The following is a 21371-nucleotide window of genomic DNA, read 5'->3' on the forward strand; positions in this document are numbered from 1 at the left end:
TCTGTTCATATATTGTAATGAGATATACAACATCTCCTACCACCTCCTTGCACTGGTTACATGATAAGTGGAAATCTATTATACATAAACTCTGTAAGGACTTTATGATCCCAAGGTCCAGAAATAATGATTACTTTAAGTCCAAGTACAAGTGGACGATTTACAACACTTAAAGGCTGATGTTGTGATAGTTGAATAAAATTTATAAGTAGATATTTTGGAAACATAGAATGCGAACAAGGAAATCTGCTTCTTTTATGTGCTGAAAACATTACACCCGGTCGTAAGGTAATCAAGGCAAGCCACACAAGGCAAACGTACAATTTCTCAGATATGTTTATGATAAAAAATGTTTTGAAAAATATTCTCAATCTCAGTTTTACAAACTAGAGCGTTTATTAATAGGATGTGTCAGCAGACAACGAGCAGCTACATCCTGCAAGAGGAAGTTTTTTTCTGAGTGAGTAACGTTTGGGGTGATAGATAAGTGGAAACAATTATGAGACTCACAAGAAAGTGCATACAAAATAGGTAATATTAAACTGATAAAAAGGGTTGTGTGGTTAGTATGGTGAGGGAAAACAATCAAACAATATTTAAAACTCCAAACACATTCGATCGGGTTTAATGTATGTACGAGTAAAATTAATATAAATAAACTGAAACTAAAGGAATCTTTTTTTATTTGTTTCTTTGGTGATGGGGTATTGTGGGAGAGGTGAAGGTGTACTATCCTCCCTAAACGATCACAAAATATATGGAATGGGGTGTAGTTGGATGTAATGCGGCCGGGAGAATGACTGGAAACTAGAATGCAATATCGAGTAACATCTGAAGCTAAAAGTATAAACTAATATATGTTATTTCCATTGAGTGGGTGGAATGTAAGTGGGCAGGCAGATGAAGTACACATAGCGTTATGATGAGCATTTCTTTATTCACACTTCAGTATCCTGGTAGGTAATAAGAAACAGTTCTGAAGAACGACACAGAAACAGTCGTTTGCAAAAGGAGTTAATTTCATCAAAGTAATACCAAGAATAATAAATTTAGTCTATTATGATGACAAAGACAAGTTTGAAGTATCTTTGACTAAGATATGTGGTCACTGAGAAACTAGATCGCTGACAATTGCAAACAGAATTTTGTTAAAAAAGGGCTTAGTACAAAAAGGAACATAATTTCAGCATCACATATGAAACATATGTTTTCACAGCAAAAGGATATTTGAAGTTTCATTCAGTTGTAATGTGATATAACTTATATATTAAGTCACATACAACCGCAAACAGAAATATGTTGATAAAACTGGCTCAGAATAACTGGTGTCATAACTTCATCAAAATGATAGTAAAAGTTATGGAACTCGTGTCTTCCACACGAAGGAGATGTGTGAAGTGTCATCCAGTTGTGAAGTGTAGTTACTTACAAATTTAAACGCTGTTAATCGCGTGCAAAATCTTGTTGACAAAATGACCAAGTACAAAAATGGGCACAATTGCGTCTGAATGATAGCAAGGCTTAGAGTAATGAAACCATTGTCTTTGAGTTGATATTATCATGGCAAAGAAATGTGTGAAATTAATCCGTTGATACGAGTTGTTACGGTGATTTTATGACAATTGCTAACAGAATATTAAAGATCTAAGTATAAAAAGGGCATGATTTTATCACAATGATAGCAAGAGTTATTGAACCTATGATATTAAGTTAGTGTTTTTATGGGAAAGGCATGTGTGAAGTTTCGTTCAATTATGATGAGTAATAACTGATATAAAAGTTTGCTGAAAATTATGATTAAGGTGTCTACGCACAACACCGACGTTGACGCGGACGCCGACGGCTGGTTTATTGCATTGTATCATTCGTCACGGCGAGCTTAAAAGGAAATATCCAGAATTAAAGAAATCGATACAGATAAAAAAATAGTTTTATTCTTCAATTATACTTTCCTTTACTTTTATTATGCTATTTGCACTATAAGCGTATCCAGATAGGCCGGTACTACATTTAAACTCACTTTTGTTTTAGCACACATTTTGCGTGACCTTAAAGTAAATCATTAGCTCGCATTGCTCGCAGACTTGTTTGCTAGTGATACAATCATTATTGTATGGAGCAAGTTATGAATTCTAATTTAACAAAATAAAATTTCAACACAGGAGACAGATGTATCATTTCGCAAGTATCTCAAACATCCTGTCTTTTTTCTGCAAACGAGCATCATTTATCCTTAAACCCGGGAACTCTCTAACTGGTATCGCTTTTAGGGATCAATTTATTTTTCTTTAAAAGTGTTCATGTATACGAGATGGTGCTAATTGTCTAGACATTCCATATAGCATTTAAATGTTCACAAGGAACATGATCAACGGATTTTAGATAATATTTTATTGTTTCTCTAGCTACACAGAAACGATATGCCTGATTTACAAAATATCTATTCTAGTAACACACACCCTACGATAGATATAATAAAATTATGTCATCAATAACAAAGCCTAGTTTGTACGATGAATAAGACTTTTCGAGTTCTTATAACTTTGTCAACGTTCTGACTATTCTTCAATTATACAATTCCGAAACTCTTTTCCATTCTTTGATTTAATGGTAGTTTCAGTTTGATAAGAACACCGGTTAAAGCGGTATATATTCAGAACTAGTACTTGTGTCCTTTCGGCAAAATTAAAGAGGCAAGTTCCTTTTATCGGATCTGCTACAAGACGAGAGTCTTAACTTTTTTCCAACTAACGCAGTCGCTCTTTAAACTAAGAACAAGTTAGAAATGACTAAATGCTCCTATAATCTATTTTCCTTCTTAAATCGCATTCCATAAGACTGTTGATAGGAAAAGAAAACATATACTATGTGTTATTGTTTTTATATAAAAACGCAGCAGACAAACATGACATTAGTGCCTCTGTGTTAGAAAAATTATTTTTAAGCACTGCATTGGAATTTAATGTTGTTTAATATTACATATTCATGTGCGCTGAACTTGTGATAAATTGTACGTGAATAGCCTGAAAAAAAATCAAAATGTGTATCAAACATTTTTTTTGTATTTTAACTAAATGTAATTTTAAAACATTATACTAGTACATTGTACTATGTATATTAGAAACTTCAATGTACTTATTGCAATGAGTTTTTCAGCAGTTCCTCGTTTATCTTTCGGGCATCCTCTGACAAAATACCCAGAAAATACCTAAGACTCGCAACCGACACTCCATATGAAATTCCTGCTGATATAATACTGCCTATAACCGGGATTGCCAAGGGCAGTGTACTTTCAACCGTTTCAGAAGCTGCTAAACTTGAAACGCTTTGTGCAAGGCCTTTAGCGGTTGTTGCCAACCCAAAACTTTGCAGGCCTAATTTTTTCTGTAACTGCCTAGCCTCTGTGTTTAGATATCTTGCGTGTTCTGCGATTGTCTCAGCGTCAAGTCCAAGCTGACTTTTGTAGAAGTTCACCTCTTCAGCCAGTATTGCCAGATCAACAGCAGCTCCTACTCCAGGTATTGGTATTGCACCACCAACCGCCGAGAGCAGAGAAACCTTATAAATTCTCTCTTTGAGGGCTTCCAGTTTCCTTTCTATAACCCCATCTGTAAGAACAGACATTGAAAGAATCATTGCCTCTCTCTTGTGTTCAGGGGCTTCATCGATCAGCGTTCTTGTTAATGCATCAAAATCATAGTCCATAGGAGAGTAGTTGTCGATCAGAAATACAGAGGCTTTTGTGAGGTCATGCTCTTCGAGGTTTTTGAGGCAATCGATTCTAACTTTTTCGATGACCTTGCTTTTTGAATGCGTTTTTGGATGTCCTTTTTTATCTTTGTCCACCTCAACATCCATTTGCGTGCGCACAAAATGAAAGTTCTTTTTCAGGCTCTGGATTTCTTGAGCCAACCAGAGATCATCTTCTCTAAATCTACCAGCTGAGACTATAAGAAAAAAGTCGTACTTCTCAAAGTTTACTTGTGTCAGATAGGAACCCCTGGGAAATCTCGGTGTTCCAACTCCAGGGAGATCCCAGAGGACCATGCTGCTATTCATAGGATGTGTGTATGGTTTTATTTCTCTAGTTGCTTCAACAACATCGACATGAGCACCGCCATCATCGTCTGCAGTAATACCACGGATCGCATTGATGAAGCTTGACTTTCCAACTCCAGATTCGCCTGTTATTGCAATATTAAGAGGAATCTCTTTCCATTCGTTGTTTTTCTTATTGATTAGATCTTTCAATTTCGCAACACCACCACTTGAGACAGCTTCCTGTAACTCGCGTTTCACAACTTCAGAGATTGTTGTCTGTGCTTCTGCCATTGTCCTGAATTATACAAAGTATGACGATAGAAAACCAGCTGATGAATTTAATTTCTTTACAGACTTTGAATAGTTCAATCAAAAATCGAATTATAAATATCACTTGAATTTAGGTTGAATCGCCAATAAATGTAGAATAGCGTGACATATATGGAATTATTAAGGTAGTATTTTTACTAATTCTCGGTGGCTTTGCGAGCTGTTGTAATCTTGATTATCCATACGAATAACAGCGTTGTGTAATTCATTAAGGTAGTCAGATACTACCGAAACCGTGCGTAATGTATATTTGGTTTCTGGTAACTTGCATGTTTGCAGTAATAATTTCAATTACATGGACTTAAACTAAAATAGACGATAGTCATACATAACTATTTTAAATATTTATTTTATTCTTATTAACATTACTACTACTACTACTATTACTATTATTATCATTATTAAAATTGTCAAATTTTGTAGCACTCTCTTCCTGTATAATTATACACACTTATTATACACACTTTCAAAAGTGCTTAAGTTCCATAATATTTACATTTCGAAAAATACAAATGATTAAGAATAAATTTAAAAATGTTTTTGGAGGATAGCATTCCTTGAATGTTAAAATAGATATACAAACACAAGCAAGATAAACAGATATGAATATATAATATTACAAATCATTAGGTTGAAATTGTATCCTACACTTTCTTATGAAAAGAGTAACTGGTCAGTGTTGTAAACAGAAATGGGATTTAAGCAGAGTTTAAAAGCAGCTAGTGCCTGCTGTGTCTATGTTACACAAAAAATGAACTAATTGATCAAACCATGGGGTAACACAAACTCAGATTTGTGATATCTTCTGGTCCTTTTTGGTCATGGAATCCGTTCAATATTTCTGTATAACAGGGATCCGCAAAAAACCGGTGAAGGACAGGTGGAATATAGAGTGTTGCACATTTGATGATCTCAATGAAATCATGTTTGTTATTGTTTTGTTTGTTACGTTATCAAATGCTGTCTTTACAGTTTTTATTCCTTACCGTTAGCCTTAATACACCTAATTTTCTAATTGCATATTGAATGTATTGTTTAAATAGCACAATAGAGTGGCGTTTATTTTTTTTATCTTTGCTGTAACGACCTTGTGGAGTGCAAACAGCTAATCTCTGTTTAAAGTCCATACAAATTGAAACATTTTCTACTCCAATAACTTTATCTGTTTTGTTGCATATCTGTGTTTATACCTGTCAATATTTTAGTTAATGCTTTCAAAGGGAAAACTGAAAATTGGACAGCTTAAATGCGACACTATTTACATATAAACTTTTAAACACGTGTATTCCCATTCTTGTGTTGTTTTGAATATTGTATTGACAAAACAAACAAAAACTGTTACAACAATCTGACAGTTTGTCGGTTGTTTAGATTTGCATAATTTATGTATTTTTAAGTATTTCCAGAAGCGTTTTCTTTTCAGTCTTATGTTTTGGTTGTTGTATAATGGGAATATACTCACAACTTGTAAATTATATTACTTACTTTAACTGGGTGCAACCACGTGTCATTTATCTAATTTATGTATACTGTAAAAATATATGATCTTGCGTTTTAAGTCGAAATGTTCCTAAACGTCACTTAAGATATGTGAGCTGGAAAATTAAAAAATTCATTAAAACTTCACAAAAGTCCCTCCAACGTTTTCACATTTTGTTTGCATGTATATATAAAACATTTTAATTATATTACTTTCTTTAATTGGGCGCAAACACGTGTCATTTATCTAATTAATGTATACTGTAGAAACTCTAGTGTTTTAAGTCGAAAATGTTCTTAACGTTACTTAAGCGCTCCGGATATGTGAGCTAGAAAGCTTATATATTCCTTAATACTTCACAGTCCCTCCAACGTTTTCACATTGCGTTTACATGATGTATATATAAAACATTTATAGTATTGTTAAGGAAATCGTTTTTTAGTTTAATTTTGTATACATCAATAACAATGATTTTATCAAATATAATTAGACTATGCTTCACATAAATAATAAAACTGTAACTTTATTAGTGGTATTTGAAATTATAAACTTTAAGTAATCTTGACATAATTACCATAGTATTTTGATATTTCCAGAACAAATAAACACTCCAAGCTCTTTGAAGTAACTGTAAAAACTGTTGACAAATGTTGTGCAATGCTCTTCGATTGCATGTAGTCTATATTAAGAAAGTGTAAAAAGACGGTATTTTCCTCACGTCTGAATCATTGATTATTACCCGAATGTTGTTTTTTTTTTGGTATCTTTCGTCAGTTCTTTTGATAACGTTATCATTAGGACGATTAGACTTAAGGCAGTTGTTAACCCTAATGTTCAAAAGAAACATATGCAACCGTTGATCGCTTATGACAGTATCGATGTAATTTCTGTTTACGTTTATATCCTTGTCCAACAATTTGCTATTTAATTGCACCAGAACGTTATGATAATACATTAAGAAACGCTAGTGAAATGATTTAAATGTCATGACTTCACTTAAGGAGCTACTTTCGCTTACCAAGTATATAAATATAGTACATATAGTTAGCGTTAATCATTGTATTTGTTTAGATTTTATTTGCATAATGAACACTGAGTGCAGTTCTTTGGCAATCTCATGAAAGTACATTTTTATATTAAAAAGGTAATACCGCCGCTACTTGTTAATGTGAAATGTTGGTGTAATAAAAAAATATCGCATCTACATTATTCCACTTTTCCTTTATGGTCAGGTCGCTGACTTCAAGCTACTTGCCCCTCATCGATGTGGGTTCGAAGCCATCAAGCTAGCTTACGGAAGGTCGGTGGTTTCACACAGGTGCCCACTCGTGATGAAATAATGCACGAAGGGGCACCTGGGGTCCTCCTCCACCATCAAAGCTGGAAAGTCGCCATATGACCTATAATTTTGTCGGTGCGACGTTAAACCCAACAAAATGAATAAATATATTGCCTTGTAACGAGAACTGATATTTTTAAGGCACAAAATTCAAAAGCAAATATTATTTTGAGTAGAAGTATTTATATATGAATTATTTCAAAATACTTTAAACACACCTTTATTGCTTTGTTTTAAAGACAGAAAAATACCCGCTATACACTTTCAGAAAATAAAATATTTTGCTTATTCAACACAGCAATACAATAAATAATTTAGTATTAAGCTCATGCCTTAATGAGTATAAAAAATCAATGGCATTGTTCCAAGGTTATTCATGCAGATTGTATTATGTATTGGAATGATTTAAGTGTTGAAGTACATATGACAAATGTGAAAAAGAAAATGAATATTGAGAACTAATCTGAGGGAAATAACAGTGCTTTCGGTTTCGTTTTGGTTACTAAGAAAAGGAAGTAAATGGAACGAAAATATCTGAAGAAAATAATACTGATTTCGGTTTTGGTTAAGCTAACAGAATTGCTATGTATACAGCATTGGTAGGCTTTGTTATTTCATTGTATGTATTGCATTACTTTATGTATCGGTATAATCTCAGTTGTGTTTTTCATCGAAATTGTTTCATTTTAGATATATAAAATAATGTCTGTCTTAGCATCAACAAATAGCCATAGTCAGTAAACTCTATTGATAATATTTTATTTCAATGTTTGAACCCCAGTCTATACCAAGGTAAAAGACTTAAACAAAAAATACTTCGATGTTTCAACTTTTGCAAAAAAAAGAGTACCTGTGATGAATATTACCTCAATAACCAAACAATTCCGATGAGCAGATAATGCTGATATATTTGCACATATGCCATGGTGACATTTACACTCTTGAATTTTGATTGTCGGTTTAACGTGATATTTTACATGTAAGAAATAGTAACAAGAGCTCCATTCGTTCCTAAAGAGAATAGGACATGACAGTAAAATTGGACGTTTAAACCACAATTTATTTGGAGTCTGGGGGAATGGGGAGAGGGGTGTTGGGGTGTAGGATGTCGATAATGGATATTAAAGGGTAAGGAAAGCCTGACAATTAGTTAATTTTATATGAAAGCAATCTTCAAACCTTTTAATGCTGGAAAAAACTTTAAAATCGGACCATTATTGAAAGAGATATGGCAGTTTGAAATTTAAGAAAATGGCTGATCATGGAGGCAGCTATTTTAGTGTGTTTATGACGTCATTTACACACTACTGAATTCTTTATTTACCTTTTAAACAGATTTATTTTCGTATGTATTTGAGTGTAAGGTGTAAAACCTGATATAATCTGTCGTTATAGCTGGAAAAAGAAGTAGAGACATTTTTTTTACTGAAATAAATAAATACAGTTCAAATGTCTATCTAAAAATTTGATAAATCCGCCATTTTGTTTTTTTGTTGCCATGGAAACGCCAATTTGAGCAAATATTCAAATGCTCACAACTGTCTCATTTTTAGTCCGATTTTGAAAATTCTTTCACTTTTTTAAATGTTTTAAGAAATCCAAGCTGACGAAAATAACATAAGAACAACGTTGCCTTTCCCTTTAAGATTTAATATTAAGAAACTTAACAGAAAGACAACAAAGGATCCCTGTTACATTTGCCTTTAAGCCATTGACACCAAAATCTGTAGGGTTCCTTCTCAAGTAGTTCTTAGTCACTGTAAATTCTGAAAGTCATACCCATTATTCTTTCTAACTTAAAGCCCCGGAAATGAACAAATTTCCAGAAATTATGTCAGCTAACTGTGCCCTTGATCTTTGAATCAATGACCCAAAATTGAGATATTCCTCTAGTTGAACTACGACATTGTGTATAGACTTTATGATTTATAATCTGGAAGCCAACTTCAGTCTCCCGGCTACTCAAATCAAGTTTCATAAATTCGATTTGTGACTTAACAGCAGATGAAGAAGGAGGGGCTCGACATTGTAGAAGCCAACACTGTGATTACTCCATACATGTATTTCTATCCTAAAAACAGAAACTCGTGTTTTGCGATCTTCCTGGGGTTTGTACCCCAAATTGTCTAAGAGAAAAATACTTTCAAGTGGTGACCATTAAGAAATACTGTTTTTACACTCAGAAAAAAAAAAGTTTTACTCATAGACAAATTGTTATTACAGCTAGGAATGGAACTTAATCGACCTAGTGACAGCATGCTACACCAACACAACAAGTATGTCCACCTTAACAATTGATTTACCTGAACTATCCCGTAAACGTTCGCGTAACTTACACAGATGTGCATGGTTTTCGTTGCATCGCACCAGTTGTATAAATTTATCAATCAAAGTACCATTACTTACAATAACACAATAACAAAAAATATGAATGGTCAAACAGTTCTTATAAACTTATAACATACTTGTTATTTAAACTCTATTCACGTTATGTACTTGTATATGCATTTTTAATTATCCCTCTCTCGTCTCCTTTTCTTTTCCCTAAGAATATCTTTCAAAACAAGAAATAGTCAAAGATCGTACTATTAAATATCTAGGCTACAATAAGAGTAAGTGAAGATAGAAATTGTCGTGTAGACGCTTAGATCACAACCAAAGAAAATAATAATAGACTCATTTTTACCGATAGGTAATGAAAAGAGCAACATCTCGTACGCCCCCTAGCATCGGCTTAAAATGTTAAATTCTATAAAAAAAAAGTACATGGAACGGACTCGATGATCACAACTGACCAGAACTAATAATAATTAAGGGGCGACTTTTTGCACTCGCCACTAAAAAGGCTGCTGTTATAACGGTTAAATATATCTATAATTTGATTGACAGTATCCATTACACCACCATGTGAGTGACTCGCTGTCATTCCGTAATTCAAAATTATACTTACTTTAAAGGATCCTATGAAATCTGATCGAAGAAAAGGTGCTCTCATATACTCTCAAAACAATGAGAATTTTTATGCAAACACGTTTTTATAATTATTTCCTGTGTACATCGAATCAAAATGCACATATCATTAAAAGCTGACTTTGAAGATGAACGTTTACAGATGTTAGCTTGTGTAGTTCTTGCTGAACTAATTTTGCTTCGTATCTTCTGACTTCAAACGTATCTTCTAGTTTAGTCCCTATATTTCATTAGTTAATAAAATATGTGGTCAATTGTTCGGATACGAAAAATTAAATTACTCGTTCTTACGTACTTCAACCGTATCTTCGCGTTCAACAAAAGCCACTACTAATGAATTTGTACCGTTTATCTCTTTTCGTCCCAAGCGCGATTTACCTTAAGTTTATTGTATTTCAAACATTTCTGATGCCAACGCTACTTTACACAACACGCTGTAATATGACAGACAGCTTTATACAGTATATATTGATATCGCTTATCACTATCTTTGACTGAAAATTATCTAAAGGGATGTAAAAACGTTTGTTCCTATCCGATAAGTATGCCAGTGTGGTAAAACATGAATATTCTACATTCAGAGCCGGTAGACTTTTAAAAACCAAACGAAAATAACTTCATTCATGGACATCGAACAAAATTCTATGTCAGACGCTGATTAATATAGATAGAGGCTGCGTTTTTGGAACGTGCCTTTTCCAACAGAACATCTTTCCTATTTTTGTATTTTGTTCAATCCTGCTAATATCTTTTTCTACGTAAATTTACAATGCAAATTCCAGCTGTTCATAATTAACACGTAAAACGAGACAATTACACAAAAGGAATGTTTAAACATAAAACTACAATTATTGTCAAGAGGCAACATTTGACTTCCTTATAAGAAGTATTTTAGGATTTTGTCTTTCGGACTCTTAGAATCAGAAAAAAACATGAATTAAATTAAGAATTGTCTTTATATGGTGTTTTCTCCAAGACATCAACTTGTATGGTATAACGATACCTTTCAAAAAATAAACCAGTGGTAAGCTTATCCCTTAATTAGAAACAGAAATATCCGAATGCTTCCAAAAGATATTTTTATAGATTTTAGTATGTATTTGAAAGATTTTATGTGGAGGTATATGTGATAAATGTGAAACAGAAAGTACATATTAAGTACTACTTTGATGGAAATAGCTTATGTTCAGTTGGTTTCGATTACGTGACTAGGAAAAGGAAGTAAACATCATGAATATGTAAAAGAAATAATACTAATGTCGGATTCGATTACGCAAAATGAAATGGTCAACTGAAAGGTAGGCTTTGATTATTTCATATTTTGATTTGCTCCCTGCATATTCTCAGTTGTATTTTTGAATCGAAATCGTTGCATTTAAGGTACATTTAAAAATAATATTTGTCAGTTTTCATACTTCGGTATTTGAACCCGTTAATAACCTATACAATACTTAACCTGTATTTTGGTACTTTATCATGCGCTTTGGATATCCACCTGTATGATTTTGCTACAACAAATACCAATAACACAAAAATACCGATACCCGATAAGAATATTATGGAAATATATTTATCACAAATGCATATGTCAATGTGATCGTTGACTGTTATATTTTTCTTGAATATTGGATTGTCTGTTAAGCGTTATGTTTTGCATGAAAGTTTTTAAACTGGTAGCTCTGTTAGTATTTTTGCTTATCAAAATGATAAAATAATCACAAAGTAATAAGCCAAAGAATGCTGACTGAAAACCTTTAGAAACAAATTATCTGTGGTAAAGGTAGATTCTGTTACAATGTGTCTTTGAATATCAAAGTACATTTTTGTCATATTTCATTCAACGCAATAAAGAGGACGGGCTGTACTACTAAAACCACAAGATGGAAAATTCGCAGTTCACAATATAGAATATTATACTAAAAGTATCTGCTTGAAAACTTAACTATGCATGTATATTATACATATTAAATTTTCAGTTTGCTATAACCGTAGTTAGCGTGTAAAACAATACCATAAAAATGCAAAATAAGGTTTTGAATATAGCTGTAACAGGTGCATCTGGAGTTGGAAAATCCAGTTTCATAAATTCAATTTGTGCTTTAACAGCAGAGGATGAAAGGGTTGCACTTGTGGACATTGTGGAAGCCACCACTGAAATTACTCCATATTTTTACCCTAAAAACAGGAGCATTGTGTTTTAGGATCTTCCTGGAGTTGGCACCCCGAATTTTCTGAGTGTAAAAACCGTATTTGTTAATGGTCACCACTTGAAAGTATTTTTCTCTTAGACAATTTGGGATACAAACCCCAGGAAGATCGCAAAACACGAGGCTCCTGATTTTAGGAGAGAAATATGGAGTAATTTCAGTGGTGGCTTCTACAATGTCGACATGAGCCCCTCCTTCTTCCTCTACTGTTAAGCCACAAATCGATTTTATGAAACTTGATTTGAGTAGCCGGGAGACTGAAATTAGCTTCCAGATTATAAATCATAAATCTATACACAATGTCGTAGTTCAGCTAGAGGAATATCTCAATTTTGGGTCACTGATTCAAAGGTCAAGAGCACAGTTAGCTGACATAATGTCCGGAAATTTGTTCATTTCCGGAGCTCTAAGATAGAAAGCATAATAGCTATAGCTTTCAGACTTTACACAGTGACTAAGAACTACTTGAGAAGCAACCCTACTGATTTTAGTGTCAATGGCTTAAAGGCAAATGTAACAGGGATCCTTTGTTGTCTTTCTGTTAAGTTTCTTTATGTTAAATCTTAATATCCCTTATCGACATCCTGCACCCCCACACCCCTCTCCCCATTCACCCAGACCCCAAATAAATTATTGTTTAAACGTCCATATTTACTGCCCTGTCCTATTCTCTTTAGGAACGAGTGGAGCTCTTGTTACTATTTTTCTTACATGTAAAATATCACGTTAAACCGATAATCAAACTTCAAGAGAGTAAATTTCACAATGGTATTTGTGTCAGTATATCAGCATTATATATCAACCAAAAAATTAAGTAAACACATTAGTGGATGGGGTCAGTCTACCTGGTAAATAAAATATTACGTTATTGAATTATAGTTACGTTGCAATTTGTACACTGGTATTGGCATAAAATGAAATTCCATGATATTTGACGTACATTAGCATATTCACATATTATTGAATTTAAGCATCCAAAACTCAGTGGGTGGGGTGTATCTCCATGGAATAGAAATAATATCTATAGTATATTCATAGTAATGCTTATGTCAACATATATTTCCTAACATTTGTACGGGATGAAGGGTATTGCATGTTTCATGACCTCAGTGCAACCTGTTTGTTGTTGTTTTGTTTGATACGTTATTAAATACTCTCTTTATCGAGATTTTACTTACTGTTAGCCTTAAAACATCCATTTTGCTAATTGTATATTTAATTTATTGTTTAAATAGCACAACAGAGTGACGTTTTTATTCTTATCTTTGCTGTAACGACATTGTGGTGTGCAAACAGCTAACCTCTCTCTTAGTCCATACAAACTGAAACATTTACTACTCCAATCATTTTATCTGTTTTGTTTCATATCTGTGACATATCTGTCAATATTCTAGTAAATGTTTTCAAAGGCAAATTGGGCAAGTTTTGAAAATGCCAAATTGTTCACATATTGCGCGATTTATTTTAATTTTTAAACACGTTTATTCCCAGTTTTGCGTTGTTTAGAATATTTTATTCACACAAAAATACTGTTACAACAATCTAAAAGTTCTAATTAATGTATACTGCAAAACATATTATATTGTGTTTAAGTCGAAAATGTTCCTAACATCACTTAAGGAGGTAGGTTACCTTGTTACAAGGGTAAATTCAGATTAGTTGAACCGCAGTGATTTTTTGTATTTCTTGTAATTTAATGTTTTAACTGCTACAATCTCAGTTCCGTTTATCTCTGTCCCTTCAAGTACAATTTTTATCCAGGTTTGAAGTACATGACCCTCTGAAGGTATTTTATATAGAAAGAAGAAGGAAAATACGGATATTTAACACTTTTCAGTGTATTTTGGTTTCATTGTTATCCGTAGAAGTCTGCATAATTAATAGTTTTACTAGTATGCGCATTAGCTTTCTAATAAAAGCTTAAAATGTATATGTCGCGGGGCTCGTGTTTCCATGGTAACGCATTTTCTCTCATTTTTCAACAATTATGTATGAAAACGGGTTTTTCGACGGCTTCAGTGCCATTCTGTTATTGACCAACATGGAATATTTGGGTAATATGATTAGCAAAATACCAAGAACTTTACATGGTACTATGTTTTTCTTAAAGTTTAGAGTAACTATGGCAACAGAGATGTTTAAAATAGCTTATATGTTGCTTTTTATCGTAATATCTTATAAAAAAATATTATATAAAATTATCTTTCTTGTTAATGTAGCTTTAAAACATCTTATTTCTAACGTTAGTAATATTTTCGTATGAATTGCAGTTAATTTAACAAATTTCACAGCTTAAAATACTTACAGCAGTGCCCGTCGTCTGACATTTTTATTGAAAAATCGTTCTGCATGCTGCTATTATTCTCATGGATATTGTTGAAATGAAAATAAAAAGCCGAAGCTGTGTTCCTTGAATAGACCAGTGTCAACGCTTTTGAATTTTACAATTAGACATATAGGTCACGGGCTTCGTTTCCATGGTAACATCAATTTAATTCAAGACACCACAATTTTATACTGAAATTTGAACAATTTTAGAGCTTAGTTTTAGTATTTAAGTAACAAATTATCAACGGAAACTGGGAAATAGGTATAACAAATCAAACAGGCCAATTTTTATTTGTAAATGACCGTAATAAGTTACCTTTCAGCCAGCTATATTCCCAATCACATCAGTTACCAGCATCCATTTTCTTACATTCCGCATAACATTTCAGTATAATTACATAAAAGAAGCAAAATATTGATCATTTTTCAGAGCGAAAGACTAATAAAAAGTATTTCAGCAAATAATGGCTGTTGAAAAAAATAGTTCAAATAAAGAAAAAGCACAGAATAACGTACTTTCAAAATAAAAGCTATTAATTTTGCGCGGTAACTGACACGTAACGTCATGACGTCAATGACGTCATTTTAAGGCAGCAATGTTTTGAAGCGTTTCTTCGGCAATTCATTCATTATTTCTGCATTATTAAACCATTAAACATAAGATCGGAGGCAGGTTCAAGATTTATTTCCAGAAGAATGGATATACAAACACATTTAGTTTGTCGTAAACGTCGTCGTAAATCGTCACGTTAGCTTCCGGTTGGACATGCGCACTTACAAATATCAAGGTAACCTACCTCCTTAAGTTCTCTGGATATGTTATCTAGAAAACTTGTATATTTTTTAAAATTTCAGTCGCTGAGTGATAACAAGACATGCTGGCGTCATGAACAAAGAAAAATATCACATCTACAATGTCCCATTTTGCACAGTAACGAGAGCAAATATTATATTAGTAGACATATTTATTTATCAATATTTTAAAAATACTTTAAGCACATCTTTATTGTATTGTTTTAAAGGCAGACAAATACCCGCTATACAGAAAATAAAACATTTAACACAGCAATACAATAAATAATTCAATAGAGAGCTTATACCTTAATCAGTATCAGAAAAATCAATGACATTGTTGCAAGGTTATTCTTGTAGATTGTATTATTTCTTGAATCGATTTTAGTGTTGAAGTACAGATCAAAAATGTGAAACAGAAAATAAATATTTAGAACTAATTTGAGGGAAATAACAGTGTTTTCGGTTTCGTTTAGGTTACTAAGAACAGGAATTAATGGAACGAAAATATCTGAAGAAAATAATACTGATTTCGGTTTCGGTTAAGCTGACATAATCGCTGTGTAGACAGCATAGGTAGGCTTTGTGATTTCATTATATGTATTCCTTTACTTTATGTATCGGTATATTCTCAGTTGTATTTTTTTTTATTTACATCGAAATCTTTTCATTTTAGATACATAAAATAATGTCTGTCTTAGCATCGACAAATAACCCCAGTCAATAAAATCTAATGATAATATTTTATTTCAATGTTTGAACACTTTTGCAATCTTCCTGGGTTTGTACCCCAAATTGTCTAAGAGAAAAATACTTTCAAGTGGAGACCATTAAGAAATACGGTTTTACACTTAGACAAAACAACAAGTTTTACTCATAGACAACTTGTTATTACAGCTAGGAATGGAACTTAATCGACCTAGTGACAGCATGCTACACCAACACAACAAATATGTCCACCTTAACAATTGATTTACCTGAACTATCCCGTAAAAGTTTGCGTAACTAACACAGATGTGCATTGTTTTCGTTGCATCGCACCAGTTGTATAAATTCATCAATCAAAGTACCATTACTAACAATAACAAAAATTCTGGATGGTCAAACAGTTCTTAAACTAATAACATACTTGTTATTTAAACTCTATTCACGTTATGTACTTGTATATGCATTTTAGTTATCCCTCTCTCGTCTCCTTTTCTTTTCCCTCAGGGTATCTTTCAAAACTTGAAATGGTCAAAGATCGTACTATTTGATATCTAGGCTACAAAAAGAGTAAGAGAAGATAGAAAATATCGTGTAGACGCTTAGATCACAACCAAAGAAAATAATAGTAGACTCACGTTTACCGATAGGTAATGAAAAGTGCAACATCTCGTACGCCCCCTAGCATCGGCTTAAAAAGTTAAATTCTACAACAAAAGTACATGGAACGGAATCGATGATCCCATGAAATCGGATCAAAGTAAAGGTGCTCTCAAATACTCTCAAAAATGAGGATTTTTATGCAAACACGTTTGTATAATTATTTCCATTGTGCAACAAATCAAAATGCACATATCATTAAAAGCTGACTTTGAAGACGGACGTTTACAGGTGTTAGCTTGTTTGGTTCTTGTTGAACTAATTTTGCATCGTATCTTCTGACTTCAAACGTATCTTCTAGTTTAGTTCGTATATTTTAACAGTTTAATAAAATAGGGTCAATTGTTCGGATACGAAAAATTAAATTACTCGTTCTTACCTACTTCCAACCGTATCTTCGCGTTCAACAAAAGCCACTGCTATGAAGTTTTACCGTTTAGCTCTTTTCGTATCAAGCGCGATTTACCTAAAGTTTATTGTATTCCAAACATTTCTGATGCCAACGCTAATTTACACAACACGCTGTATTATGACATACAGCTTTATAAGTATATATTGACATCGCTTATCACTATCTTTGACTGAAAAGTATCTAAAGGGCGTGTAAAAACGTTTGTTCCTATTCGATAAGTATGCCAGTGTGGTAAAACATGAATATTCTACATTCAGAGCCGGTAGACTTTTGAAAACAAAAGAAAATAACTTCATTCATGGACATACACACAAACTTCTATGTCAGACGCTGATTAATATAGATAGAGGCTGCGTTTTTGGAACGTGCCTTTTCCAACAGAATATCTATCCTATTTTTGTATTATGTTCAATCCTGCTAATTTCTATTTCGATGTAAATGTTCAATGCAAATTCCAGCTGTTCATAATCAACAAGTCAAACGAGACTATTACACAAAAGGAATGTTAAAACATAAAACTACAGTTATTGTCAAGAGGCAACATTCGGCTTCCTTATAAGAAGATTTTTAGGATTTTGTCTTTCGGACTCGCAAAATAAGGAAAAAATCCTGAATTTAATTAAGAATTATCCTTATATTGTGAAATAAAAACAAGAAAGAATAAGTTACACAAAATACCGTAGTATATTTAACAACAAATTATAATTTATAAAAATCAGTGACCATGATATAAATATTTGTAATATAAAGTTTTTCCTACCCCTGTTTCCTCCAAGACATCAGTTTATGTGGTATACGTTACGATTCCTTCCAATAAATAAATCAGTGGTAAGATTATCCCTTAATGTGAAACAGAAATATCCGAATATGGCATGTTTCCAAAGTATATTTTAATAGCTTTTGTTATGTATTTGAAAGATTTTATGTTGAGGTATATGTGATAAATGTGAAACGGAAAGTACATATTAAGTACTACTTTGAGGGAAATAACATTATCGGTTTCGATTACGTGACTAGGAAAAGGAAGTTAACATCACGAAAATATCTAAAAGAAATAATACTAATTTCGGTTTTGATTACGCAAAATGAACTGGTAAACTTATATGTAGACTTTGGCTATTTCATATTTTGATTTGCTCCCTGTATATTCTCAGTGGTATTTTTGAATCGAAATCGTTGGATTTAATGTATATTTAAAAATGATATTTGTCACAGCATTGACAAATTACTCTAGTCAATTTTTATACTTCAGTATTTGAACCCGTTAATAACCTTTACTATACTTAACCTGCATTTTGGTATTTTATCTTGGATATCCACCTGTATTATTTTGCTACAACAAATACCAATTACACAAAAATACCGATACCGGATAAGCATATAATGGAAATATATTTATCACACATACATGTACCAATGTGATCGTTGACTGTTATTTTTTTCTAGAATATTGGATTGTCTGTTAAACGTTTGCATGAAACATTTTGAACAAGTGGCTCTATTAGTATTTTTGCTTATCAAAATGATAAAATAATCACCAACTTATAATCCAAATAATGTGGACTGAAAATCTTTAGAAACAAATTCGTTATGGTAAAAGTAGATTATGTTACAATGTGTCTTTAAACTGATAGTACTTTGAATATCAAAGCACGTTTTTATCTTATTTCATTCAAAGCAATAAACAGAACGGGCTGTACTACTAAAACCACAAGATGGAAAATTCGCAATTAAAAATATAATATATAATACAAAAAGTATCTGCTTGAAAACTTAACCATGCATATATATTATACATAGTTTATTTTCAGTTTGCTATAACCATTGTTAACGTGTCAGAACCCTAAGAATGCAAAATAAGTGTTTGAATATAGCTGTAACTGGTGCATCTGGAGTTGGAAAATCCAGTTTCATAAATTCGATTTGTGGCTTAACAGCAGAGGAAGAAGGCGGTGCACATGTCGACATTGTGGAAGCCACCACTGAAATTACTCCATATTTCTATCCTAAAAACAGAAGCATTGTGTTTTGGGATCTTCCTGGAGTTGGCACCCCAAATTTTCAAAGAGAGAAATACTTTCAGGAGGTGACCTTTAAGAAATACGATTTTTTCCTGATCTTATCTGCTGGAAGATTTAGAGATGATGATTTATGGTTAGCAAGGGAAGTGAAAAGGCAAGCTAAAGATTTTTATTTTGTTCGAACACAGATGGAGTTGGACGTATTGAAAGACAAAAAAGCTCACCCTAAATCACATGACAAAAGACGAATGATATACAAAATACAAACAAATATTTTGAAGAATCTAGCCGACCGTGGATTCGTTGACACTTCCGTTTTCCTGATTGACAATTACAACACCTCTTACAGAGGCTATGACTTTGAAAATCTTAAAACATTTCTCGTTAGCAAAGTTGATTTTTAATTTTAAGTTAATGCATTAAATCATTTAATTGCTCTTTTTATGCATCGATTACAAATGTCACAAAAACGCCACACAAGTGATAATTGTATTCATATGTGTTTATTTCTTTGACGATACATTCACTTCACGCGAGTGTTGCATTTACATACCAAGTTTACATATCAGTATAATGCCTTTAGTGACAAATATGTAACATTTCATTATAAACGGTATGATGAAAGGATATGCGCGAATATTTTAGAGTACATTCAGATGCTAAGTTGATTAGGGCATAATTTATGTTCGTAGTATGTACAATGTTAAAATGAAAAAATTAAATGCCAAGACGTTTATAATTTAACAATTTCCATAATTATAGCACATAAAATAGTGCATGAAATCACAACTATATGACACAATCCATTTTGTAGTCAGCCTGGTAATTCAGATATTTGAACCAAACAAAATAATCATCAGTTCATCTTTTTTCACATTCTATTTTAGGTATACACACATATTATTTTCATTGATTGAATCGAAGAAACTTTAATACTCTGAAGAAAACTGTTTTAAGTTTGACCAAAACATTAACTTTATTGTAACAGTATGGCTAATTTATCTTACTCATTTGTTTAAAAGATTTGATTTTTTTCGGTAAGATCACTCGTGTTTGTTTGAGAGTTCGTAATATTTTCGGACCTGTAGGACCATTCAGTCTATTCATTGATATTTTAACAAAATGTTTAGTTCATGCCGGTGTTAATGGGTTCGGAAGTGTTGTAGACTGATAGTTTGCTCGGTTTTGATCCTTTAAACTGATATTCAAAAGATTTTGATTTGCCCTTTTAACAACGGTCTTGCAGTGCTTCATTTGGGCCGTAAATTTGTGTCATGTCATTGCACTTTTAATGGCTCCTAAACTATGATTTTATACGTAGAATAAATACTTTGAGTTAGTTATTTTGTGTTTGTTTGATGGAATCAAACTTTGACTGGGTAAATAATTTACAAGACATTTACTCGGACTTTGTGTCGTTACTATATCTTTTCCTTTTAGACTAAAGAATAAATTCAGTATTTTATGACAGAGGTCCGATTACGTAGGCATTAGGGATCGTGAAGTATATAGCAGGTTTCTTTGCCTCTATTTAACACTGAAACGTAGCCGCTACATTTGTTTCTGGTTGCAGTCTTTTTTTAAATGATAAGAAATTAATTGTGATCTACCCTTTAAATAGCAGTCTTTAAAGTGTGTACGTGCGTGCGTGCAACGGCCGTACAGTTTTGCTTCGTACTTTGATGACCCTTATTGTCTTTAAAACATTATTTTATATTTGAAGAGAGTGAAATACATTTTAAGTAAGTTAATGTTCTTTGAATGAAACACAATTATGCCGAATAAAGAATTACCACGATATAAGATAAACCAATCATTAGTATACCAAGTTACTCCAACAGGAATGGGTTGTACTTGATCTAGCTGATTGAAGTGCACGCAGCGTTTTGTAATTATATCAATATTTCATGATCAATAAATACATGTAGCAATAGATATAAAACGCTTAACAAAAGCAAATAGGTCGAGCTACACGTTATTTCAAATGCTGAAAAACTTGCAGATGATAAGATTACCGTTGACTCAGTTATTCGTTATCAGGTTGAACACGCTTTTATCTGGCCAGGAAGATTAAAATGGCGGTAAT

The 21371-nt window shown here is 32.7% G+C and overlaps 1 protein-coding gene and 1 long non-coding RNA gene across 4 annotated transcripts; one reads left to right on the plus strand and one right to left on the minus strand.

Annotated features, from left to right (window-relative positions):
* Positions 1 to 2370: 2370 nt before the first annotated feature.
* LOC123538858 (interferon-inducible GTPase 5-like) lies at positions 2371 to 18169 on the minus strand. 3 transcript variants are annotated; one of them, XM_045323262.2, is made up of 2 exons: positions 18025 to 18169; positions 2371 to 4336 (listed from the first exon to the last, which is right to left on the minus strand). In XM_045323262.2, the coding sequence occupies exons 1-2, from the start codon at positions 18042 to 18044 to the stop codon at positions 3136 to 3138; spliced, it is 1221 nt and encodes a 406-aa protein (XP_045179197.2). In that variant the 5' UTR covers positions 18045 to 18169; the 3' UTR covers positions 2371 to 3135. The 3 variants fall into 3 exon arrangements, with proteins under 3 accessions (XP_045179197.2, XP_045179198.2, XP_045179196.2); XM_045323263.2 differs by lacking the exon at positions 18025 to 18169 and adding an exon at positions 6426 to 6593; XM_045323261.2 differs by lacking the exon at positions 18025 to 18169 and adding an exon at positions 5857 to 5897.
* Positions 11246 to 20628, plus strand: LOC123538871 (uncharacterized). Its single transcript, XR_008368428.1, has 2 exons — positions 11246 to 11458; positions 19076 to 20628. It is a non-coding gene; the product is annotated as an uncharacterized LOC123538871 (long non-coding RNA).
* The last annotated feature ends 743 nt before the right edge of the window (positions 20629 to 21371 follow it).

This window comes from Mercenaria mercenaria, chromosome 18 (assembly GCF_021730395.1).
Source record: "Mercenaria mercenaria strain notata chromosome 18, MADL_Memer_1, whole genome shotgun sequence".
Lineage (NCBI taxonomy): Eukaryota > Metazoa > Mollusca > Bivalvia > Venerida > Veneridae > Mercenaria > Mercenaria mercenaria.